The sequence below is a fragment of the Melanerpes formicivorus genome, unplaced genomic scaffold (assembly GCF_026170545.1).
Source record: "Melanerpes formicivorus ecotype bairdi unplaced genomic scaffold, bMelFor1.0.p_v2 SCAF_117, whole genome shotgun sequence".
In the NCBI taxonomy this organism is placed as follows: domain Eukaryota; kingdom Metazoa; phylum Chordata; class Aves; order Piciformes; family Picidae; genus Melanerpes; species Melanerpes formicivorus.
In genome coordinates, this window is record NW_027142469.1 from 483,167 (window position 1) to 506,522 (window position 23,356).

The 23,356-nt window shown below is 51.0% G+C and overlaps 1 protein-coding gene across 1 annotated transcript in view; it reads right to left on the minus strand.

The window, feature by feature from the left end:
* PTPRR (protein tyrosine phosphatase receptor type R) overlaps positions 1–23,356 on the minus strand; it is a 153,131-nt gene that overhangs the window by 22,643 nt on the left and 107,132 nt on the right. The window contains exons 6-8 of the mRNA XM_068167434.1: positions 18,880–19,066; positions 13,778–13,862; positions 1,175–1,254 (exon numbers count right to left, since the gene is read on the minus strand). Of these exons, the coding sequence (XP_068023535.1) occupies positions 1,175–1,254; positions 13,778–13,862; positions 18,880–19,066 (352 nt within the window). The remainder of the gene's footprint in view (positions 1–1,174; positions 1,255–13,777; positions 13,863–18,879; positions 19,067–23,356) is intronic.

Consider the following 23,356-nt stretch of genomic DNA (forward strand, 5'->3'; position numbering starts at 1 on the left):
TCAGTAGCACCACCTGAAGGGGGGAAAGGGAGACCTCAGAGGGCTCAAAACGTGGCCTGGCGGACTGGAGAGCTGCTCTCCAAAGAGAACGGCTCTGCTTAGTTGCGGGATGATGCCTCTTCATCAGGATGTAAAGTGAGGCAGGGTAAGGGGTCTGGGGGATGTGTTTGCTCATGCACTGTTAGCTAGGTAAGCAACATCACTGCAGAGCTCTGGGGCCAAATTTCACTTCACCCATTCAACTTATTCCAGCTGAGGATCTGGGACATAACTCAAACCAAAAGATTTCATGTTGCAGGTGGAGGACTGCGCTCTTTAAAACATGACTGAAGTATCAGGGTACGCTGGAGGTTAGAAAGGACCTCCAGAGATCATCCAGTCCAAACCCCCTGCCAGAGCAGCATCACCCAGGGGAGTCCACACAGGAATGCATCCAGGTGGGGTTTGAATGTGTCCAGAGAAGGAGACTCCACAAGCAGTACTTTCTTAGTAGCCTGCTCACTGTGTGGCAAGAGTTCAAGAAGGCTCTGGGTGCTGGTGTCTTATCAAGGATGATAACACAGCTGGCAGAAATGAGCCTCATCCTGTAACCATTTGGTATAGGGAGCACAATGTGAATGAGGGTATGTGCTGCTGTGCATGTGTAGAGTTAAACACATCTCCTGATGCTCCTTTTCACAGACTCATTGCAGTATTTATCTAATCACTTCACTGCTAATGTCAGGACTGTCCAGGGATACAGTTCCACATCACCACTCAGCTTGTTTGTGGACAATATGACTGCAGTGAGCAACCATACAGCTGATACTGCTCTTTACTCTGATCTTGTTACCAAAATGCTGGTCAAAAGGCAACCCTCTTCCTTACTATAGAGCAGTAGGACATCATCAGATGGTAAAAGCTGGAGCAAACAACTAGTAATGCCTCTGTTTTTCATCAGCCAGTTGATAAATTGTTTTCTTAGTGCAGCCATTTGGGTACCTTCATGGCTGGGTGGTCTCTGTTGCAAACAGCTCATGAAGTTTTTCTTTTCCTCTCACCCCAATGTAGACAAAAAGTGTTAGGAGTTCTCAGTGAAGATGGGCAGGAGTAAAATGGGTGGCACCTTGGCAAAACCAGCTATCCATGTGGAAACTCAAACACTGTCCCCAAAGAAGAGTGTACATTTACTTACCCTAATGTAGTTAGCATTTATGTAGGTACTCAGGGAGTCAGATGGATTTTTTGGTTTCAAATACACTCTGCTTAGAGGATCTAAGAGCACAGGGAAGAGGGAAATTGAAAAGAAAAGCCATAGTTAGGAGATTCCTCTAGAGAGTCAAAGACTTACAGGAGAAAACAATCTACTGTTACTTGGGCTTTCAAGCACTAAAGAATCATGCACCAAATTGTTCCCTCTGCAAAGGATCAGCACATGTAACTACAGGAGCTCTACACTGCACACAAGTATCTCAGCAAGCTGGGGACATGGAAGCAGGGTCACTATCAACGGGGGTGTCAGCAGGTTGTGCCAACGAGCCTCACCTGCTCCACACGAGGGTCCCTTCAAGGAGCAGCAGCCACAAACAGCAAGGTTGCAACTAGATGATCTTTAAGGTCCCTTCCAACCCAAACCATTCTATGGTTCTGTGACTCAGACCCTGGCCAGTGTCCCACAAGGTTGAACCTGCCGGTGTTCAGTATCATCCAGCCCAGACTTCTCTGAAACCTGTCTCAGATCATTGTAGAATGTTAAATAATGACACCAGCTCCTATCATACTATCAGTCAGGGTTGGAAGGGACCACAAGGATCATCTAGTTCCAACCCCCCTGCCATGGGCAGGGACACCCCACACTACATCAGCCTGGCCAGAGCCTCAGCCAGCCTGGGCTTAAACACCTCCAGGGACGGGGCCCCAACCACCTCCCTGGACAACCCATTCCAGGGCTTCACCACTCTCATGGGGAAGAACTTCCTCCTCCCCTCCAGCCTGAATCTCCCCACCTCCAGCTTCATTCCATTCCCCCTAGTCCTATCACTCCCTGAGATCCTGAGCAGTCCCTCCCCAGCCTTCCTGTAGCCTCCTTCAGATACTGCAAGGCCACAATGAGGTCACCTTGGAGCCTTCTCTTCTCCAGACTGAACAGCCCCAACTCCTTCAGTCTGTCCTCATAGCAGAGCAGCTCCAGCCCTCTGCTCATCCTCGTGGCCCTTCTCTGGACACCTTCCAGTACCTCCAGATCCCTCTTGTCATAGGGGCTCCAGAACTGGAGGCAGTACTCCAGGTGGGGTCTCAGCAGAGCTGAGCAGAGGGGGAGAATCACCTCCCTTGCCCTGCTGGCCACACTTCTCCTGCTGCAGCCCAGGATCTGATTGGCTTTGCGGGCTGCAAGTGCACACTGAGAGCTCCTGTTGAGCTTCTGCTCCACCAGCACCCCCAAGTCTCTCTCCTCAGGGCTGCTTTCCAGCCAGTCACTGCCCAGCCTGGATTTGTGCCTGGGATTGCCTCCACCCAGCTGCAGGACCCTGCACTTGCTCTTGTTGAACCTCATGAGATTGGCTTGTGCCCACCTCTCCAGCCTGTCCAGGTCCCTCTGGATGGATCCCTTCCCTCCAGCCTGTCTGCTGCACCACACAGCTTGGTGTCATCAGCAAACTTGCTGAGGGTGCACTCAATGCCACTGTCCATGGCACCCACAAAGATGTTGAACAAGCCTGGTCCCAGGACTGATCCCTGAGGGACTCTGCTTGTCCCTGGCCTCCACTGGGACATGGACCATTGACAGCCACTCTTTGGAGTCAACTTTGCTATCTTTGCTTGAAGCTGTACTGTTCCAGTGACTACAGCTGGCTTCAAATTGAGAAGAGCTCTGTGTTCCAACTGAAATCAGCTATGTGTTTTGTACACCAGTTTAAGTTTGCTGTGAGGGACTGGAGTAGGTAATCTATACCCTCCCCTTCAGTCTCTCTGTTCTCATCTGATACAGCTTGTGACCATTTGTGTAGGCTAAACTGGAGGGATGATGGCAAACCACAAGGATAATTCCCTTCATGCTCTTCTTGCCTTCACTGTCCTGGGATGACCTAGAAGAGAGCAGGGGGGCAGCTCTGTTGTGTAAAGAGCTGGGGGTTCTAAATCCCTCCTGTGAAGGCAGTTTTTGCTTGCTTAGTTGTGAAGGACAAGCAAAATGAGCAAGTATGTGACCCCCCACGTGTAACCCTTGTGGAATTCAAGCCAGTGAGTTCTCAGTTGCAGAAAGGGAGGTGGTGAAGGGAAGTGAGGTGCCTCTGCTGTGACTGTCCAGGGGCACACTTCTACTGTCTTCCCACTTTTTGTTTTCTGGGAGAAAAAACCCCAACTTCTACTGTTAACAAAACTACCTGGATATATTTCTGCACTGAGAAAGAGAGATACATCTTCTGGCAATTGGCTTAATTAGTTAGAATCAGCAGCTTGTGGGCAGTGTTATACAGACACTCGTGGTTTGTCCATGATCTCTGGAGAGTTGCTTTGCTGAGTGCAATCTGCATCTCCAAAGATACATCCATGGATGCTGAACTGGAGGGTGGTAAGATGCCTTGGCTTTAAGGAGCAGACAGATGCTCTTTACACCTCCCCAGAGGAGTAACTCCACACAGGATTGGAAGGAATTGGAGCTGTAAATGGAAGTGCTATTCACAACTATAAATACAACAGTACAAAACTACACAAAATACACCAATTCATACTTAGCCTCCAATCTGGGCTTTACCAAGATCTCACTAGGCCAGAAACTCCCCAAAACCTTCCCCCAAACCAGGCTTCAATACCCCAGACCTCAAATGTCTCCCTCCCTAGCCTCAGTACCTCCCTACCCAGGCCCAAATGATGCAGTAAAAATTAGCCCTGCCAAGGCGGAGCCAGGATACAAACCTTCCCCTGCATAGCAGAGATGAGAAAGTCTGTGCCAAGAAGAGAGAGAGGGGGAGAAGAAGGGGCTGAACAACCTGTGCTGCTCCTTTATAAAGGGGAGATGCAGGCAGTGCACCCTCAGCAAGTTTGCTGATGACACCAAGCTGTGTGGTGCAGCAGACAGCTGGAGGGAAGGGAGACCATCCAGAGGGACCTGGACAGGCTGGAGAGGTGGGCACAAGCCAACCTCAAGACCAAGTGCAGGGTCCTGCATCTGGGCCGAGGCAATCCCAGGCACAAATCCAGGCTGGGCAGGGACTGGCTGGGAAGCAGCCCTGAGGAGAGAGACTTGGGGGTGCTGGGGGAGGAGAAGCTCAACAGGAGCTCTCAGTGTGCACTTGCAGCCCAGAAAGCCAATCAGATCCTGGGCTGCATCAGGAGAAGTGTGGCCAGCAGGGCAAGGGAGGTGATCCTCCCCCTCTGCTCAGCTCTGCTGAGACCCCACCTGGAGTCCTGCCTCCAGTTCTGGAGCCCCTATTGCAAGAGGGATCTGGAGGTGCTGGAAGGTGTCCAGAGAAGGGCCATGAGGATGAGCAGAGGGCTGGAGCACCTCTCCTGTGAGGACAGACTGAAGGAGTTGGGGCTGTTCAGTCTGGAGAAGAGGAGGCTCTGAGGTGACCTAATTGTGGCCTTCCAGTATCTGAAGGGGGCTACAAGAAGGCTGGGGAGAGACTGCTCAGGATCTCAGGGAGTGCTAGGACTAGGGGGAATGGAATGAAGCTGGAGGTGGGGAGATTCAGGCTGGAGGTGAGGAGGAAGTTCTTCCCCATGAGAGTGCTGAAGCCCTGGAATGGGTTGTCCAGGGAGGTGGTTGGGGCCCTGTCCCTGGAGGTGTTGAAGCCCAGGCTGGATGAGGCTGTGGCCAGGCTGATCTAGTGTGGGGTGTCCCTGCCCATGGCAGGGGGTTGGAACTAGCTGATCCTTGTGGTCCCTTCCAACCCTGACTGATACTATGATACTATGATTATGGGAATGGAATAACAAAATGTGACACTTTCTGGTCCACCTCCTTGCAGCTCTCTGGCACCTTTCAACTCCATGGTTAAGAGATCCAAGTTCTTAAAGCCACCACATTAGAAAACATGATTTATTACATGGCCCTGCTGCTTATGCAAGAAGTGTGTAATTGATGTACAAGTGCTGTGTCTCCAGAGCTGGTTTGGGATTTGTTTTGTGACTTTTCATCCTGTTCCTAAGAACGAGATAAAACCTTTGCAAATCAGAGGAAGAGAAGGGATGACCCCAACCCTGCTTTATGTCCTTTTCCCACCGAAGGTCACAAGAGAGTCTTGGACAGGAGTGGAGGCTTTGTAGGACCCAGCCTGGGTGTTTTGAAGGGTGTTTCTTAAACTGTGCAAATGCATGCAGGGCTTCCACGGCAAAGTCTGCGCGGGGAAGCCTTGGCCTCTGCCTCAACAGCCCAACACCAACCCTAGTTAACTCCTGCTGGAATCTCTTTGGAGGAACTTTCCCAACTTTTTCACTTACAACTTTTTTTTCCCCCCCCTTCTCCCCCCTCCCTGAACAATAGGAGGACAGGAAACCTCTCATTCCTTTTCAGCACAGAGTGATTATTAGCCATTTCCACAAATGCCTCAGGCTATGTGGCTTCCGCTGCCTCGCACAATGCCTCTGCTTCTGCTACAGCTTGACCCCTACCTTAAAAAACCTCTTCCAGGCAGACTCAACAGCCAGTTCAATTACCGGGGCTCCAGATAAGCCTCTCTGTTACTAAGGAGCAGCTCAATCAGCTTCACATTCACGAGGCCTCCTTCCAACTCCAATCAACGAAACAAACGCTGCTTCCGAAAGGGAACCTTCCCTGAATGGACAGTCCTGAGCAGCTATGAAATAGGCGAGGGCTGTAAATTCCCCTCTGGAATGAGGGAAACCTCAGGGCTGCTAAAGATCCAGAGCCACTAAGCAACCATCAGACACAAATGGAAGCAATTAGCTTCCTCCAGAATGACAAATACCTTCGAGGTAGCAATCTTCCTCAAGGAGGGAGTCTGAGGCTGCAGCAGAAAGACACAGATGGTGGCTGCAAGGCTGAATTCATCGATGTAAAGCATCTTGAAACACAGCAGAGCTGCTAAGCACTTACAGATACTAATAGAAAAGTGTCTCCTGCAATCTTGTCTGAGGCAAAATTACTGCTGCTGGCTGGTGTGTATCTAGGAAGTCTGGAATGGCTCTCCCATTAGAGTGGGAGAAACTTCCTCCAGCTGTCTTCAACAACTCAATATTGGCCTGAATTTACCAGCCTGGGGGAACAGGAGGGTGCTAAAGGGGCTGTAGATGGCCTCCCTCAGACTGCCAGGTGCAGGCAACAAGCAGGGCTGCATGGTGGCATTGCTGGACAGCCTCCCCCAGTGCCATCATTGCTGAAGATTCATCCACTCCGTGAACACCACTGGGTCATGGAGACATGGAGCTGTGGGGCTTTGTCCCAGTGCAAAGGCTGAGTTCATTCTACAGGGGTCATTTCTTGTCCCTCCATTTCAGCTGCTACTCTTTGCTGAGTTCTGTAGGACACAGGCATGTTTGCATTTCTAGCATTTCCAGGATAAGTAGAATAGAATAGAATAAACCAGGCTGGAAGAGACCTTCGAGATCATCACATCCAACCCATCATCCAACACCACCTGATCAACTAAACCATGGCTCCAAGTGCCACATCCAATCTCCTCTTGAACGCCTCTGTGTATCTGTGTAGAACTTCCTCCTAACCTCCAGCCTAAACCTTCCGTGGCACAGCTTGAGACTGTGTCCTCTTGTTCTGGTGCTGGCTGCCTGGGAGAAGAGCCCAACCCCCACCTGGCTACAACCTCCCTTCAGGGAGTTGCAGAGAGCAAGAAGGTCTCCCCTGAGCCTCCTCTTCTCCAGGCTAAGCAACCCCAGCTCCCTCAGCCTCTCCTCACAGGGCTGTGCTCCAGACCCCTCCCCAGCTTTGTTGCCCTTCTCTGGACTCCTTCCAGCAAGTCAACCTCCTTCCTAAACTGAGGGGCCCAGAACTGGACACAGGACTCAAGGTGTGGCCTAACCAGTGCAGTGTGCAGGAGCAGAATGACCTCCCTGCTCCTGCTGGCCACACTCTTCCTGATGCAGGCCAGGATGCCATTGGCCTTCTTGGCTGCCTGGGCACACTGCAGGCTCATGTTCAGCCTACCATCGACCAGCACCCCCAGGTCCCTTTCTGCCTGGCTGCTCTCAGCCACTCTGACCCCAGCCCGTAGCACTGCATGGGGTTGTTGTGGCCAATGTGCAGAACCTGGCACTTGGATGTGTAATCACAGAATCACAGAAACATTCAGATTGGAAAAGAGCCTCAGGGTCACCAAGGCCAACCCAGAACCCTTCTCTGCAAGGCTCACCCCTAAACCACAGCCCCAAGCACCACAGCCAAACCACCTGCAAACACAGCCAGCCTTGGGGACTCCCCCACCTCCCTGGGCCGCACATTCCAAGCCCTCACCACTCTTGCCCTGAGAAAAGCTTTCCTAATCAGTCTGGCTTGTGAGGCAGACTGTCCTCACACTTGCAGCCTCAAAGATCATAAATCTTTCAGATACTCAAACATCTTGAAATGCATCCACCTCTGTCCTGCCTGGTTTTGAATTAAGGATACTGCTTCTCCCAGCCAACCAGCACCAGAACAAGAGGACACAGTCTCAAGCTGTGCCAGGGGAGGTTGAGGCTGGATGTGAGGAAGAAATTCTTCCCAGACAGAGAGATTCACACACAGTATCACACAAAGTATCACTTAGGTTGGAAAGGACCTCGAGGATCATCAAGTCCTACCTATCAACACAGACCCCATGACTAGACCATGGCACCAATGCCACGTCCAATCCCCTCTTGAACACCTCCAGGGTCGATGACTCAACCACCTCCCTGGGCAACCCGTTCCAATGAGGAATGACTCGCTCGGTGAAGAACTTCCTCCTCACCTCGAGTCTAAACCTCCCCTGGCGCAGCTTGAGACTGTGTCCTCTTGTTCTGGTGCTGGTTGCCTGGGAGAAGAGACTAACCCCTTCCTGGCTACAACCACCCTTCAGGTAGTTGTAGAGAGCAATGAGGTCACCCCTGAGCCTCCTCTTCTCCAGGCTAAGCAACCCCAGCTCCCTCAGCCTCTCCTCACAGGGCTGTGCTCAAGGCCTCTCCCCAGCCTTGTTGCCCTTCTCTGGACACCTTCAAGTGTTTCGATGTCCTTCTTAAACTGAGGGGCCCAGGACTGGACACAGGACTCAAGGTGTGGCCTAACCAGTGCAGAGTACAGGGGCACAATGACCTCCCTGCTCCTGCTGGCCACACTATTCCTAATGCAGGCCAGGATGCCATTGGCCCTCCTGGCCACCTGGGCACACTGTTGGCTCATATTCAGGTGGCTGTCGATCAGCACCCCCAGTTCCCTCTCTGTTTGGGAGCTCTCAGCCACTCCGACCCCAGCCTGTAGCTCTGCATGGGGTTGGCCATTGGAATGTGCTGCCCAGGGAGGTGGTGGAGTCACCATCCCTGGAGGTGTTTAGGAAGAGACTGGATGGGGTGCTTGGTGCCATGGTTGAGTTGATGAGATGGTGCTGGGTGATAGGTTGGACTGGATGATTTTGGAAATCTCCTCCAGTCTAGCTGACTCTGTGATTGTGTGGTTCTGTGGATGGCAGAGGGAATGCAGGTGAAGGATGTAGAGAGGGGCTTAATAGGCCCAGTGAGTAGGGTCACAGGCACGAGGGAGGATGGAGAAAGAGTGAGTTTAAGGAGCGGCTTAGCCCCTTGCTTCTGCTTCCCACCTGTCCTCTCATTGTATTAGCACATTATTCCAAAGCCAATAACACTTAGAACACTTCAAGAGGCATCCTGGTGTGTGTGTGAGAGCTCTGGGTATGTTACCCCGCAGCTGAAACACCTTCCATACAAGGGGGCACATTTCCTGCACTTTGCAGTGTTCCATATATAGAATAATTTTCATTAGGCATTCATTTGGCTCCACAGGAGTGTGTCTGGCTGGGTGTTAGTGTGCAGCTGACCTCATGCACCCTGCTGTGCAGTTATCTCTTAGGAAAGGAGAACATCCTCCACAGCACAGAGGGTGGAGCTGGCAGGAGTGGGCATTTTTAGGAGACAATCCATCAGCTCCAACATCACTTGTCACCACAGGTGCCCTGGCTCCAGGGACACACCCAGCACTGGGAATGGAAAAGCTGATGTGGATGTACCAAGCAGTGGGTTGATATCATCTGAGCAGGAAACCAGGACAACTGGTCTATTTAATTACTCAAATCATTTCCAAACCCACTCAGACTGGGAGTGGGGTGGGGTGTGTGACTGTGTGAGTGTACCTCACAGGATCCCAGGATGTTAGGGGTCGGAAGGGACCTCTGGAGATCTTCCAGCCCAACCCCCCTGCCAGAGCAGGAGCATAGAATCCAGCACAGGTCACACAGGAACACATCCAGACAGGGCTGGAAAGGCTCCACAGAAGGAGACTCCACAACCTTCCTGGGCAGCCTGCTCCAGGGCTCTGGGACCCTCACAGTGAAGAAGATCCTCTTCATGTTGAGGTGGAGCCTCCTGTGCAGTAGCTGACATTCACTGTCCCTTCTCAGTGACAGGTTGGACTTGATGATCTTTGAGGTCTCTTCCAACCTTGGTGATTCTGTGATTCTCCTATCCCAGGGCACAAGTGAGCAGAGGCTGTCCCTGTCCCTTCCTTCCTGACCCCCAGCCCTCAGACATTGATAGACATTGATTAGGTCACAGAATCACAGAACATCAGAGGTTGGAAGGGACCTCCAGAGATCATCCAAGTCCAACCCCCCTGGCACAGCAGCATCACCCAGGGGAGTCCACACAGGAATGCATCCAGGTGGGCTTGGAAAGGCTCCAGAGAAGGAGACTCCACAACCTCTCTGGGCAGCCTGCTCCAGGGCTCCAACACCCTCACACCAAAGAAGTTTCTCCTCATGTTGAGCTGAAACCTTCTCTGTTCAAGTTTCTCTCCACTGATCCTTGTCTTATTCTTGTGCACCACCCAAAAGAGCTTGGCCCCCTCCACTTGCCCCCCAGCCCTCAGCTATTGACAGACATTGATCAGATCCCTCTCAGTCTTCTCCTCTCCAGACTAAACAGCCCCAGGGCTCTCAGCCTCTCCTCCCCAGGCAGTGCTGCAGTCCCTTCAGCATCCTTGTAGCCCTCCCTTGGACTCTCTCCAGCAGATCCCTGTCCCTCCTGAACTGGGGAGCCCAGAGCTGGGTGCAATATTGCAGGTGAGGCCTCACCAGGGCAGAGTGATGAGTCAGCTCACTTCAACCCTCAAAATACCTTCTTTGAACAAGCCTGGTGCTAACACACCACAGACCTTGTGATTTCTCTCAGGGTTACAAAGTGCCTGACAGGGAGTAGCTGTGGGGCACACCAGCAGTGTGCCTGGACTGAGAATGTGCTGTGGAGTTAGCAGCACGTCCTGGCTAACTGGAGGTAGAAACACAAAGGCCTGTTGGTTCTCAGAGCTCATCAGCATCAGCCACAGCCCAGCTGTCATGTCCCAATTCAAAACACATGCTGCAGTGAAAGAGGACTCACTGCATGTGCAAGGCATTGCTGATGGCCAAGCTGATGCTGGCTGGAGCAGCTTGGAGGCAAGATGCTATGGGAAGGGAGAACTCCTTCCAGAAATCCCCCCAGCAGGCAGGGGGAGGCTTGGCAAGAGCCTGGCCCCGCTGCAGCTGAAGGCAAAAGTCCTGCTGTCGTCAAAGGGGTCAGCATTTCACCCTCTGTGTACATCCTGTTGACACTGGGCCAGACTCTAGGGAACACTGAATTTTCTGATTACTTGGCATATAAACTGCATTCTGTTACTTGCTTTCTTTAATTGCCTTCCAACTCCTCAACTGCATGGAGGGCTGGAGCTGCTCTGCTGTGAGGACAGACTGAGGGAGTTGGGGTTGTTCAGTCTGGAGAAGAGAAGGCTCTGAGGAGACCTCATTGTGGCCTTCCAGTATCTGAAGAGGGCTCCAAGAAAGCTGGGGAGGGACTTTTGAGGGTGTCAGGGAGGGATAGGACTGGGGGGAATGGAGCAAAACTAGAAATGGGTAGATTGAGATTGGCTGTTAGGAAGAAGTTGTTCCCCATGAGGGTGGTGAGAGACTGGCACAGGTTGCCCAGGGAGGTGGTGGAAGCCTCATCCCTGGAGGTTTTGAAGGACCAGGCTGGATGTGGCTGTGAGCAACCTGCTGTAGTGTGAGGTGTCCCTGGCCATGGCAGCAGGGTTGAAAGTGGCTGATCCTTGAAGTCCATTCCAACCCTGACAATTCTGTGATTCTACTTGGATGTGCACAGCCATTGGTCACAACAGATGAACTAACCTTGGAAGAAAATGGCCATTTTCCTGGGGGCTGAATGGAAGTGAGGATTCCACCCAAAGAGTCTCTTTCCCAGCTGCATATCACATTTCTGAAACTCATTCAGTGGCTGAAGGCCATTAAGTGTTTATTAACTTGACTGCAAGGCCTTGGTGGGATGGGAAGAAATCACAGTGGGTTCAGGCAGGCTGAGAGCCACCCTGCCAAGTAAGTGTGTGAGTTTGCATGGCTAACAGCACAGAATCACAGAATTTCAGGGGCTGGAAGGGACCCCCAAAGCCCATACAGTCCAACCCCTCTGCCAGAACAGGAGCACCTAGAGCAGATCATACAGGAACACATCCAGGTGAGGTTTGAATATCCCCAGACAGGGAGACTCCACAACCCCCTTGGGTAGCCTGCTCCAGGGCTCTGGCACCCTCACAGGGAAGATATTTTTCCTCCTGTTTCCATGGAGTTCCCTGTGCCTCAACTTCTTGTGCTGTAATTGGGCATCACTGGGCAGAGCGTGGCTCCATGCTCCTGGCATACTGCATAGGCCTACAGGAACATTACAGAGGTGATTAGAAACCAAAGCTGCAGCTGACAGGACATGGTGCCACTTACAACACGCTCTTCATTCCAGACCGAAGCCAAGGCATGTGTTTACATTTTTCTGTGGGAGTGTCCTCCACCATTTGGAATCTCTGAACTCTGTCACTTTGGTGATGTCAAAATCCACGGAGGCTCAGCCGTTCCTGTCTATATTTAGTGCAATGTTACAACATCTGCAGTCTGCTTTGGGACTGACCACAGACCCAGGGTGCTTAGTGAAAGAGAAAGGGAACAGCTCGTTACTCCCCCACAAATGCTCTCAACATAGTTGCATTTCAGAGAAACTTATTTGGAACCAAAACTACTCCCCTGCAAGGTTTCCAGTCACCTCTGATTGTAACAAAGCAATTGCTCCTTGGCCAGAAAGAAATGTTTTGGGGCCCTAAAAACCCAGAGGTAGTGCAGCAAAGCAGCAGCATGTTCACAGCAACATGAAGGCAGCATTGTGGCAGAGTGGTTTCCTCACTAATGTAAATAGATTTCCACAAAGCCATCTGGCACATGGATAAGGGGGAGGGAAAAATGACTTAGCCATCAGAGGACTCACAAAATCCACTACAAGAATCATGGAATCACAGAATTGTAGGGATGGAAGGGACCTCAAGGATCAGCCAGTTCCAACCCCCCTGCCATGGCCAGGGACACCTCACACTACAGCAGGTTGCTCACAGCCACATCCAGCCTGGCTGCAAAACTCCAGGGATGAGGCTTCCACCACCTCCCTGGGCAACCTGTGCCAGGCTCTCACCACCCTCATGGGGAACAACTTCTTCCTAACATCCAATCTCAATCTACCCACTTCTAGTTTTCCTACATCCCCCCAGTCCTATCCCTCCCTGACACCCTCAAAAGTCCCTCCCCAGCTTTCTTGCAGCCCCCTTCAGATATTGGAAGGCCACAATGAGGTCTCCTCAGAGCCTTCTCTTCTCCAGACTCCACAACCCCAACTCCCTCAGTCTGTCCTCACAGCAGAGCAGCTCCAGCCCTCTGCTCATCCTCATGGCCCTTCTCTGGACACCTTCCAGCACCTCCAGATCCTTCCTGGAAAAGAAGCTCCAGAACTGGACAGAGAGCTCCAGCTGTGGTCTCACCAGAGTGGAGCAGAGGGGCAGAATCCCCTCCCTGGCCCTGCTTCTCTTGCTGCAGCCCAGGCTCTGCTTGGCTCTCTGGGCTGCAAGTACTCACTGCTGGCTCCTGTTGAGCTTCTCAAACCCCAGCACTCCCAGGTCCTTTTCTTCAGGGCTGCTCTCCAGCCAGTCCCTGCCCTGCCTACATCAGTGCCTGGGACTGCCCTGACCCAGCTGCAGGACCTTGCCCTTGCTCTTGTTAAACCTCCTGAGGTTGTCAATAAGGGATAGGATGCCCTTGGTTTTTTCAGTCTGGAGCATGTAATGCTAGGACAGGATTCCGAGTAGCTTGACCCAATCAGAGGGACTTCAGTGACTGCAAGAGAGTGTGGGCTGTGATGGAGGCAACAGTGTTGGTCCTTTCATCCTCCAGATCAGGGGAGCCACTCTGAGGCTTGACAGACCTCTCTCTGCTTGAGCTACTCTCCAGAGAAAACCAGTAGGCACCCAGGCTGCACTTCAGTATGTGGCTGGGACTGAGATTCTGCATTTGCCAGTCTAACAGCACTGGGCTTTTGTTATCACAGAAGCACAGAATGTTAGGGGCTGGAAGGGACCTCAACAGCTCCTCTAGCCCACCCCCTTGCCAGAACAGGGGCACCTAGAGCAGATCACACAGGAGGGCATGCAGGCAGAGACTGTAAGCACACTCATGGATGGGGACAGAATGATCAAGGACAAAGACAATGAGATTTTCCCAGCAGTGAGCTCCTCAGGCAGGACTGAATGGCACAGCAGGAAGCCCTGGGCTGAGGCACTTACTCGGCAGGATGGTTTTGTAGCGGTTTTTAGTTCCATGGCTGGGGATGTCGATTTCTTTGGGGTCCACAAAATTCATTGGTATTTCCTACAAGAAAAAAAAAGCGACTTTAATCAGCTTGGTGTCTCCAAAGGAAATTATCACCAGAAGGCCATCTGCTGTTACACCACTGTCTCTTGACAGCAAATCTCTGAAGAAAAAGAAGTGGCTCCCACCTGGAGCCTGTCAACGCCCTTCCTTTAATAAACACCGAGCTCATGGTGAGGGGCTGGCTGCCCAGCAGCACTTCTGGGGGAATATCAACAGCAAAGACTGTTTTACAGGGTGAGGAGAGAGCTTAAAATGCCCAACAGGTCTAGAAAAGGGGGAGTGGAGAAGGGCAGAGCTGCAGCAGAGAGGTGCAACATTGGATAGAGTACAGAATACAGAATTAACCAGGCTGGAAAAGACCTCAGAGATCATTGAGTCCAACCTATCACCCAGCACCATCTCATCAACTAAGCCATGGCACCAAGTGCCTCATCCAGGCCCTTTTGCAACACTTCCAGTGATGGTGACTCCACCACCTCCCTGGGCAGCACATCCCAAGGGCCAATCTCTCTTTCTAGGAGGAACTTCTTCCTCACCTAAACCTTAAGCTTAAGACTGTGTCCTCTTGTTTTGGTGCTGCTTGCCTGGGAGAAGAGACCAACCCCCACCTGGCTACAACCTCCCTGCAGGGAGTTGTAGACAGCAAGAAGTTCTCCCCTGAGCCTCCTCTTCTCCAGGCTAAACACCAGGGAGAAAGGGACCTGGGGGTACTGGTTGACAGCAGCTGAACATGAGCCAGCAGTGTGCCCAGGTGGCCAAGAAGGCCAAGGGCATCCTGGCCTGCATCAGGAACAGTGTGGCCAGCAGGAGCAGGGAGGTCATTCTGCCCTGTGCTCAGCACTGGTTAGGCCACACCTTGAGTCCTGTGTCCAGTTCTGGGCTCCTCAGTTTAGGAAAGATGTTGAGATGCTGGAAGGTGTCCAGAGAAGGGCAACAAAGCTGGGGAGGGGTCTGGAGCACAGCCCTGTGAGGAGAGGCTGAGGGAGCTTCTCTTACTGCAGCCCAGGCTCTGCTTGGCTCTCTGGGCTGCAAGTGCTCACTGCTGGCTCCTGTTGAGCTTCTCCTCCCCCAGCACCCCCAGGGCCTTTTCTTCAGGGCTGCTCTCAAGCCAGTCCCTGCCCAGCCTATATTGGTGCCTGGGACTGCCCTAACCCAGCTGCAGGACCTTGCCCTTGGAGAGCACTTTGTTAAGCCTGTACTTAATGTGATCTGTGTTTGTCATCTACAGAGACTGGACAAAGACCTGTGAGGAAGAGTCCTCTGCCTGCACAGCAAGAGGCAGTGCTAAGTGGGGCTCTTCCAGCTGCCCTGCTGTCTCCCTCTTGCTACTTGCTGTACTTCCAACAGAGCTCATCAGCCAGTGAGCTACTGACAGAGGCACAAATGCCTCTGAGTTGACAACAGAAACGCAGCTCTCTGGGTCCACAAGGTCAATTAATCACCTACATCCTGTAAACACTTTCTAGTCAGTGGGCTCCTCCCAGTGCTAAGTACTCAGGGGCCAAGGGCACAGACCACAGAGCTACACACAAGACATTTATTCTGAAACTGGCTGTGAAAAGCAAGAGATTATGCCAGAAAATCAACGAGGATGCCATGGGAATAACAAGCCTACTAATGTGGGGAGGAAAATAAGGCCAGGAGACTGCAAATAGCATGGACATGTGCAAATTACAGCCTGCAGCTATACAGGCAGGAGAAACTGATTTGGTCAGTTAAACATATGCACACATTAGAAGGCAAACCACAGCCTGGGCTGCATCAGAAGATGCATTGTCAGCAGATCCACAGAGGTGACTCTGCCACTGGGCTCTGCTCTGGGGAGACCTCACCTGGAGTACTGCGTGCAGCTCTGGAGCCCTCACTGTAGGAAGGACCTGGAGCTGATGGAGCAGGCTCAGAGGAGGGCCATGAGAATGCTCAGGGGGTTGGAGCACCTCTGCTATGAGAACAAGATGAGGGAGCTGGAGCTCATCCAGCTGGAGGGAGCTGGACAAGAGGAGGCTGCTGGACAGGAGGAGGTTCCAGGGAGATGTAATAGCAGCCTGCCAGTACCTGAAGGGGGCTACAAGAGGGACGGAGAGAGACTGATTGCAAAGGCTGCAGGAACAGGACCAGGGGCAATGGCTTCAAACTAGAGCAGAGCAGATTTATACCGGATATGAGGAAGAAGTTCTTTACTCTGAAGGTGGTGGAACACCGGAACAGGTTGCCCAGGGAGGTGGTTGAGGCCCCATCCCTGTAAATATTCAATGTGAGGCTCAATGAGGCCCTGGGCAACCTGATCTAGTTGGGGATGTCCCTGCTGACTGTGGGGAGGTTGGACTGGACAAGCTTTGGAGGTCCCTTCCAGCCTGGACCATTCTATGACTCTATGATTAGCTATAATTTAAAACAATACATAAGCTCCACAACCTCTCTGGGCAGCCTGCTCCAGGGCTCTGGCACCCTCACTGCAAAGAAGTTTCTCCTCATGTTGAGCTGAAACCTTCTCAGTTCAAGTTTGTAGCTGTTGTTCCTTGCCCTGTTACTGTGCACCCCCAAAAAGATTTTGGGCCCCTCCACTTCACCCCCACCCCTTCAGAGCAAGTGATGATAAAAGGATGCTGCTTGCATTTTTGTGTCCATGGCCAGTTTTTGTTACAGCAGCTGAGGGGATCATCTTTTTTTTCCTGAAGCAAATGACTTTTACTCTAAACTCTGCCTTTTTAAAGGTGAGGAAAAGGGCTGCTTGGTGGGATGCAATTATTGACAATGGAAAGCTATTTCTGGAGCAGGCTGGCACTCAGCCTTTGTTCTATTCATTCACATGCACAAATGTAAAGCAAAAGGGAAGCCAGTGGGCCATGTGCTCTGGAATTGTCCACATGGCTTTGTGAGACCTGTAGCATGCTCAAGGGGTTGGATAGGTCTTCCTGCTCTTAAATGCCTTCTCAGGACACACATTTCTATGTGGCTTTAGTTGTTAAATGGCAGTTATCAGACCAGTCTTAAACAGCCTTTCCTCTTCTGTTTGCTAAGAGGTTGTAAAAGCTAAACATGAGGCCAAGGTTGGGTTGGGTAGTTGGTTATGTTAGGTTCCTGCTCTCTGGTGCCCTGGCAGCAGATGGTGGAATGGAATGGAATGGAATGGAACGGAACGGAACGGAACAGAATGGAACAGAACGGAATGGAACGGAACAGAACGGAGTGGAATAGGATAGGATAGGATAGGATAGGATAGGATAGAATAGAATAGAATAGAATAGAATAGAACAGGTTGGAAGAGACCTTTGAGATCATAGAATCCAACCTATCACCCAACACATTCTCATCAACTAAAGCATGGCACCAAGTGCCTCATCCAGGCTCTTCCTAAACACCTCCAGGGATGGTGACTCCACCACCTCCCTGGGCAGCACATTCCAATGGCCAATCTCTCTCTCTTTCTGTGAAGAACTTCTTCCTAACATCCAGTCTAAACCTCCCCTGGTGCAGCTTGAGACTGTGTCCTCTTGTTGTGCTGCTGGTTGCCTGGGAGAAGAGACCAGCCAGAGACCAGTAGGAAGGCATCTGAGGGAAGTAGAAGGAGAAAAGCTTTTCTTTGTATGGTACTGGACAGCTGATGCTGGTCTTTTAGCATGAAAACCCAGGAATGATCACTTTGTACTCATTCCTCTTGCTATTATGATTGTAGAGGCTTCTGTTAGAGCCTCTCACAGTCTCTTTTCTATGCAGAAGAAGCCCTTTGGGACTCCACTGGTGATGTCCTTTTCCTCTGAGAAGCATCAGCTCCTCCAGTGCTACACTGTGTTGATTATTCCCCACTGTCCCACAACTTTCCTTCTATCTGTTGGCTTCTTTATTATAATTCCTTCCAGTTGCTGTGGTTTAGATGTCAGATCTCTATGCCTGCAGTTATCTGCATCTCTTCTGGAGCCCTTCTGAAATACTCCTGTTCTCTCTGGCCCTCTGATTCCTTACCTGCTGGGGCCCAAGTTAATCCATGAATAACCTGCCCAGTTAACACATTAGTAACTGCACAGAGGATCTCCTTCAGGATTCTTGTGTCAACAATGGCTTAGTCCAGTGAGGAGCTTTTATTCACTTTATTGATTTCTTCTAAAGTCTCTTCCATTAATGCTTCAAGCCACAAGGATGCTTAGGGGACTTGAGCATCTCCCCTGTGAAGAGAGACTGAGAGCCCTGAGGCTGTTGAGTCTGGAGGAGAGAAGGCTGAGAGGGGATCTGATCAATGTCTATCGATAGCTGAGGGCTGGGGGTCAAGTGGAGGGGGCCAAGCTCTTGTGGGTGGTGCACAGCAGTAAGCCAAGGAGCAATGGAGACAAACTTGAACAGAGAAGGTTTCAGCTCAGCATGAGGAGAAACTTCTTTGGTGTGAGGGTGCCAGAGCCCTGGAGCAGGCTGCCCAGAGAGGTTGTGGAGTCTCCTTCTGTGGAGCCTTTCCAACCCCACCTGGATGCATTCCTGTGTGGACTTCCCTGGGTGATGCTGCTGTGCCAGGGGGGCTGGACTGGATGATCTCTGGAGGTCCCTTCCAACCTCTAATGTACTGTGAGACTGTGTGATAATAGCAGGTCCTGAAGTGTCTTTTTTCAACCTAGTCCTACCACAGAGGCAGGATACTCAAAAAGTTCTTCTGCGGTCAACACAGATGTAAATAATGTAGACACTTTAACTTCTGCATTTCCATCCACTGCCCCTTGTCCTATCCCAGGGCACAAGTGAGCAGAGCCTCTCCCTGTCCCTTCCTTCCTGACCCCCAGCCCTCAGCTCTTGATAGACATTGATCAGACCCCTCTCAGACTTCTCCTCTGCAGACTAACCAGCCCCAGGGCTCTCAGCCTCTCCTCCCCAGGCAGTGCTGCAGTCCCTTCAGCATCCTAGCAGCCCTCTCTCCAGCAGATCCCTGTCCCTCTTGTTTTGTAACTTCACATGCAAATGTTGCCCAATTTATTTTGTTGCTCCCCAGCAGTTCTGCCAAAGCCCCTCATTTAAAGCCTGTGAGACTCACCATGAACTCAGTCTGAAGCAGGTGAGAACATGCCACTGCCTCCCGCAGCTGCTGGCGCGTCAGGAGGCGGCCGGCGGACTGCAGGTACTCCATAGCTACCTTCTCCCGCGGGGTCGGCACGGCGACGAACGGCTCCACGCTCCCCAGGCTGCTCATGTCCAAGGTCAGGGAGACATTGGACCCTCGTCTGCATCACAAAACAATTAAAACAGAACACAATACAGAATTAACCAGGTTGGAAAAGGCCTTTGAGATCACCCAGTCCAACCTATCACCCAGGACCATCTCATCAACTAAACCATGGCACCAAGTGCCTCATCCAGGCTCTTCCTAAACACCTCCAGTGATGGTGACTCCATCACCTCCCTGGGCAGCACATCCCAATGGTCAATCTCTCTTTCTGGGAAGAATGTCTTCCTAACATCCAGCCTAAACCTCCCCTGGCACAGCTTGAGACAGCTACAGCAGAACTGTGTTGCTGGAAGTCCCAGGTAGATCACAGGATCATAGAATCAGCCAGGTTGGAAGAGACCTCCAAGATCAGCAAGTCCAACTGATCACCCAACCCTATCTAATCAACCAGACCATGGCACCAAGTGCCTCATCCAGGCCCTTCCTAAACACCTCCAGTGATGGTGACTCCACCACCTCCCTGGGCAGCACATTCCAATGGCCAATCTCTCTTTCTGTGAAGAATTTCTTCCTAACATCCAGCCTGAACCTCCCCTGGCACAGCTTGAGACTGGCTGAGGCACTTGGTGCCATGGTTTATTTGATGAGATGGTGTTGGGTGATAGGTTGGTCTGGATGATCTCTGAGGTCTTTTCCATCTTGGTTAATCCTGTCTTTCTGAAAGCAAAAGCAATGTTGTTGTTCTCACACTACTTTGATGCAGTTCCCTTCCTTTTATACCCACCAGCAGATCCTTCAGCAACTTTGCCTGAAATGAGATCATTTCTCTCCTGCCTGTCTGTGTGAACAGAAATTACATCAGTCACTCATCTGTCACTTAGCAAAAGATGAAGTGACAATGCCCAGGAGACAAGAGCAGCTGGTGGGATCAGTGAGTGTCACATTGTGCCATGGAGTCCACAAGCCTATTTCAGCCTAGGTGATGTGTGGGTGACAGCAAAAGCTTTGCTGCCCAGGCCCGAGGGTGGTAAGAGTGAGTCAGCCTCAGAGGTGGGAGAGGCAAGATTGAGCCGAGCTGGCTGCAGGCAGCAGGCTGCCTCCAAGGGTAGCTGGGGAGAATTTTTGTTGTCAGAGGGAAGTAGGTGGGGTGTGATGATGCTAATTTTGCTAGGAGGTAAGCAGAGGTGAAGTAGCATCCTTAGCAGAGACAACTACTAACTGATATTGTACCAAAGCCCAGCCAAGTATTGGTGCTTGTACCCAAATGCAGAGCTGGGAGCGCCTGGGCCGTGGGCAAGCTGCAAGCTGGCCGTGGCGGCCACTTGCTGCCAGACTCTGCTGGAGAAGGCCAGTGGCAGCCTGGGCTGCATCAAAAGATGCATTGCCAGCAGATCCAGAGAGGTGATTCTGCCACTGTGCTCTGCTCTGGGGAGACCTCACCTGGAGTACTATGTGCAGCTCTGGAGCCCTCACTGTAGGAAGGACCTGGAGCTGATGGAGAGGGTCCAGAGGAGAGCCACGAGAATGATCAGGGAATTGGAGCACCTCTGCTACAAGGACAGGCTGAGGAAAGCTAGGGGTGTTCACCCTGCACAAGAGAAGGCTCCAAGGAGACCTAATAGCAGCCTGCCAGTACCTGAAGGGGGCTACAGGAAGGATGCAGAGAGACTGTTTGCAAAGGTCTGCAGGGACAGGAGCAGGGGCAGTGGCTTCAAACTAGAGCAGAGCAGCTTCAGATTGGATGTTAGGAACAAGTTCTTTACTCTGAGGGTGGTGGAACACTGGAACAGGTTGCCCAGGGAGGTGGTTGGGGCCCCTTCCCTGGAGATATTCAAGGTGAGGGTCAACAGGGCTCTGGGCAGCCTGATCTAACTGAGGCTGTCCCTGCTGACTGCAGAGGGGGTTGCACTGGATGACCTTTGGAAGTCCCTTCCAACCCAGACCATTCTATGATTCTATGCACCCATCTGGGCTCCCCAGGGACAGTTTCCCCAGCCCCAGGCAGCTTCTCAGGGCAAACATCCTGTCAGACTGCTGCCTCACAAAACCCCTCCTGCAGAAGCACCTCTTCTGCCCACAGCTAGCAATCCATTGCATGGAATTTATTCCTCAGACAGGTGGTTCTGAGGGAGTACACTGCAAAAGCAACCCTTTGAAAACAACCCAGAAATCCACAGCTGACCCTCTCCAAAGCTATTCAGCCTACCTCTGGTGGAGGAGTGGGTAGCAGTTTAGATCCAGACATAACTTGTGGGAGAGCCTACTGAGATTTCCTCCTAAAGAGGAAAAGGATTCACATTGTTCAGGAACAAATTAGGGTGAAAAATGTGAATATTTTCTTTGGCTTTTGCATTGTTATCACTGACAGCCTTGGCAAAAGAAAAAGAAAGCTATTTCCTTTAGAACAACAACAACAAAAATCTACCTGATCTAATTATAACTTGGAGTTTACAGCTTTGACCATGTATGGGGATTATTGATGAACACCCAGTGCTGAGAAAGAAACCACTTGCCCTGGAAAGAAGAAATTTGGTTTAGCTGCATATTTACAGAATCACAGAATTAACACATCCAGACTAAACCTGCCCTGGCACAGCTTGAGACTGTGTCCTCTTCTTCTGGTGCTGGGTGCCTGGCAGAAGATACCAACCCCCACCTGGCTACAACCTCCCTTCAGGGAGTTGGAGAGAGCAAGAAGGTCTCCCCTGAGCCTCCTCTTCTCCAGGCTAAGCAACCCCAGCTCCCTCAGCCTCTCCTCACAGGGCTGTGCTCCAGACCCCTCCCCAGATTTGTTGCCCTTCTCTGGACACCTTCAAGTGTCTCAATGTCCTTCTTAAACTGAGGAGCCCAGAACTGGACACAGGACTCAAGGGGTGGCCTAACCACTGCTGAGCACAGGGCACAATGACTTCCCTGCTCCTGCTGGCCACACTGTTTCTGATGCAGGCCAGGATGCCATTGGCCTTCTTGGCCACCTGGGCACACTGCTGGCTCATCTTCAGCCTACTGTCAACCAGCACCCCCAGGTCCCTTTCTGCCTGGCTGCTCTCCAGCCACCCTGACCCCAGCCTGTAGCACTGCATGGGGTTGTTGTGGCCAATGTGCAGTCCTTGGCACTTGGACTTATTGAATGCCATCCTGTTGGACTCTGTCCATCTGTCCAGCCTGTCAAGGTCCCTCTGCAGAGCTCTCCTACCCTCTAACAGATCATCTCCTGCCCCCAGCTTGGTGTCATCTGCAAATTTACTGATGATGGGCTCAATGCCCTCCTCCAGATCATCAATAAAGTTATTGAACAGGATGGGGCCAAATACATTACAAGCTACCCCTTGAATAAAAACTGAATATAGAGCAGAAAATTACCTGGAGGACAGTGGTCTTTCTAGAAAGTCCCTAAGAGGATATACAGTAGGTAACAGCTCTAAAGGGAATGCTTCCACAAACACTGGCATCTCAGAGAAGTGTGCTTCAGTTAATAGAAAGGTTCAATGATGTTTGCATTAGCAATACTATTGCCAATATTAACATTAATCACACAGACCTCCTCAGTGTATTTAATTAAAAGATGAGGGAGGGCTTGAACCCATCATGTGCTTGCATGTCCTAACAGACATTTGTTCTCTCCAGTCCTGCTCTAGACACCTTGCATTCCTTATGTACAGTTAAATTCTTCACTTTCTGTAGAAAAGATTAGAAAGAAAGAAAGAATTCTCTTCTCTCTCACTGCCAGGGTGGGAAGGGATGTGGTAGTGAGTCCACCTCTTCCTACTGCACAAGGCCGATCACAGAGCAGGGAGGTATTACCTAAGACAAAGGCCACTTCTGCATTGCTGCTGTGGCCTTGCTCACAGCTCTGTGATTCTTTTGACTTGGCAACCTGATGGATGGATGAATGGATGGATGGGTAGATTGATAGATAGAAGATGGATAGGCATATGGGTAGACAGATAGATAGATAGATCAATTGATAGATAGATGGATGGATGGATAGGTAGATGGATGGATGGATAGAGAGATAGATAGAGAGATGGATGGATAGATAGACAGAGAGATGTATAGATAGATGGATAGACAGATGGATAGATAGATGTATAGATGTATAGATATAGATATAGATATAGATGGATGGATAGATAGATAGATGGATGGATAGATAGATAGATAGATAGATAGTTGATAGATAGATAGATAGATAGATAGATGATAGATAGATAGATAGATGTATAGATATAGATGGATAGATAGATAGATAGATAGATGGATGGATAGATAAATGGATAGATAGATAGATGTATAGATATAGATGGATGGATAGATAGATAGATAGACAGATAGATAGATGATA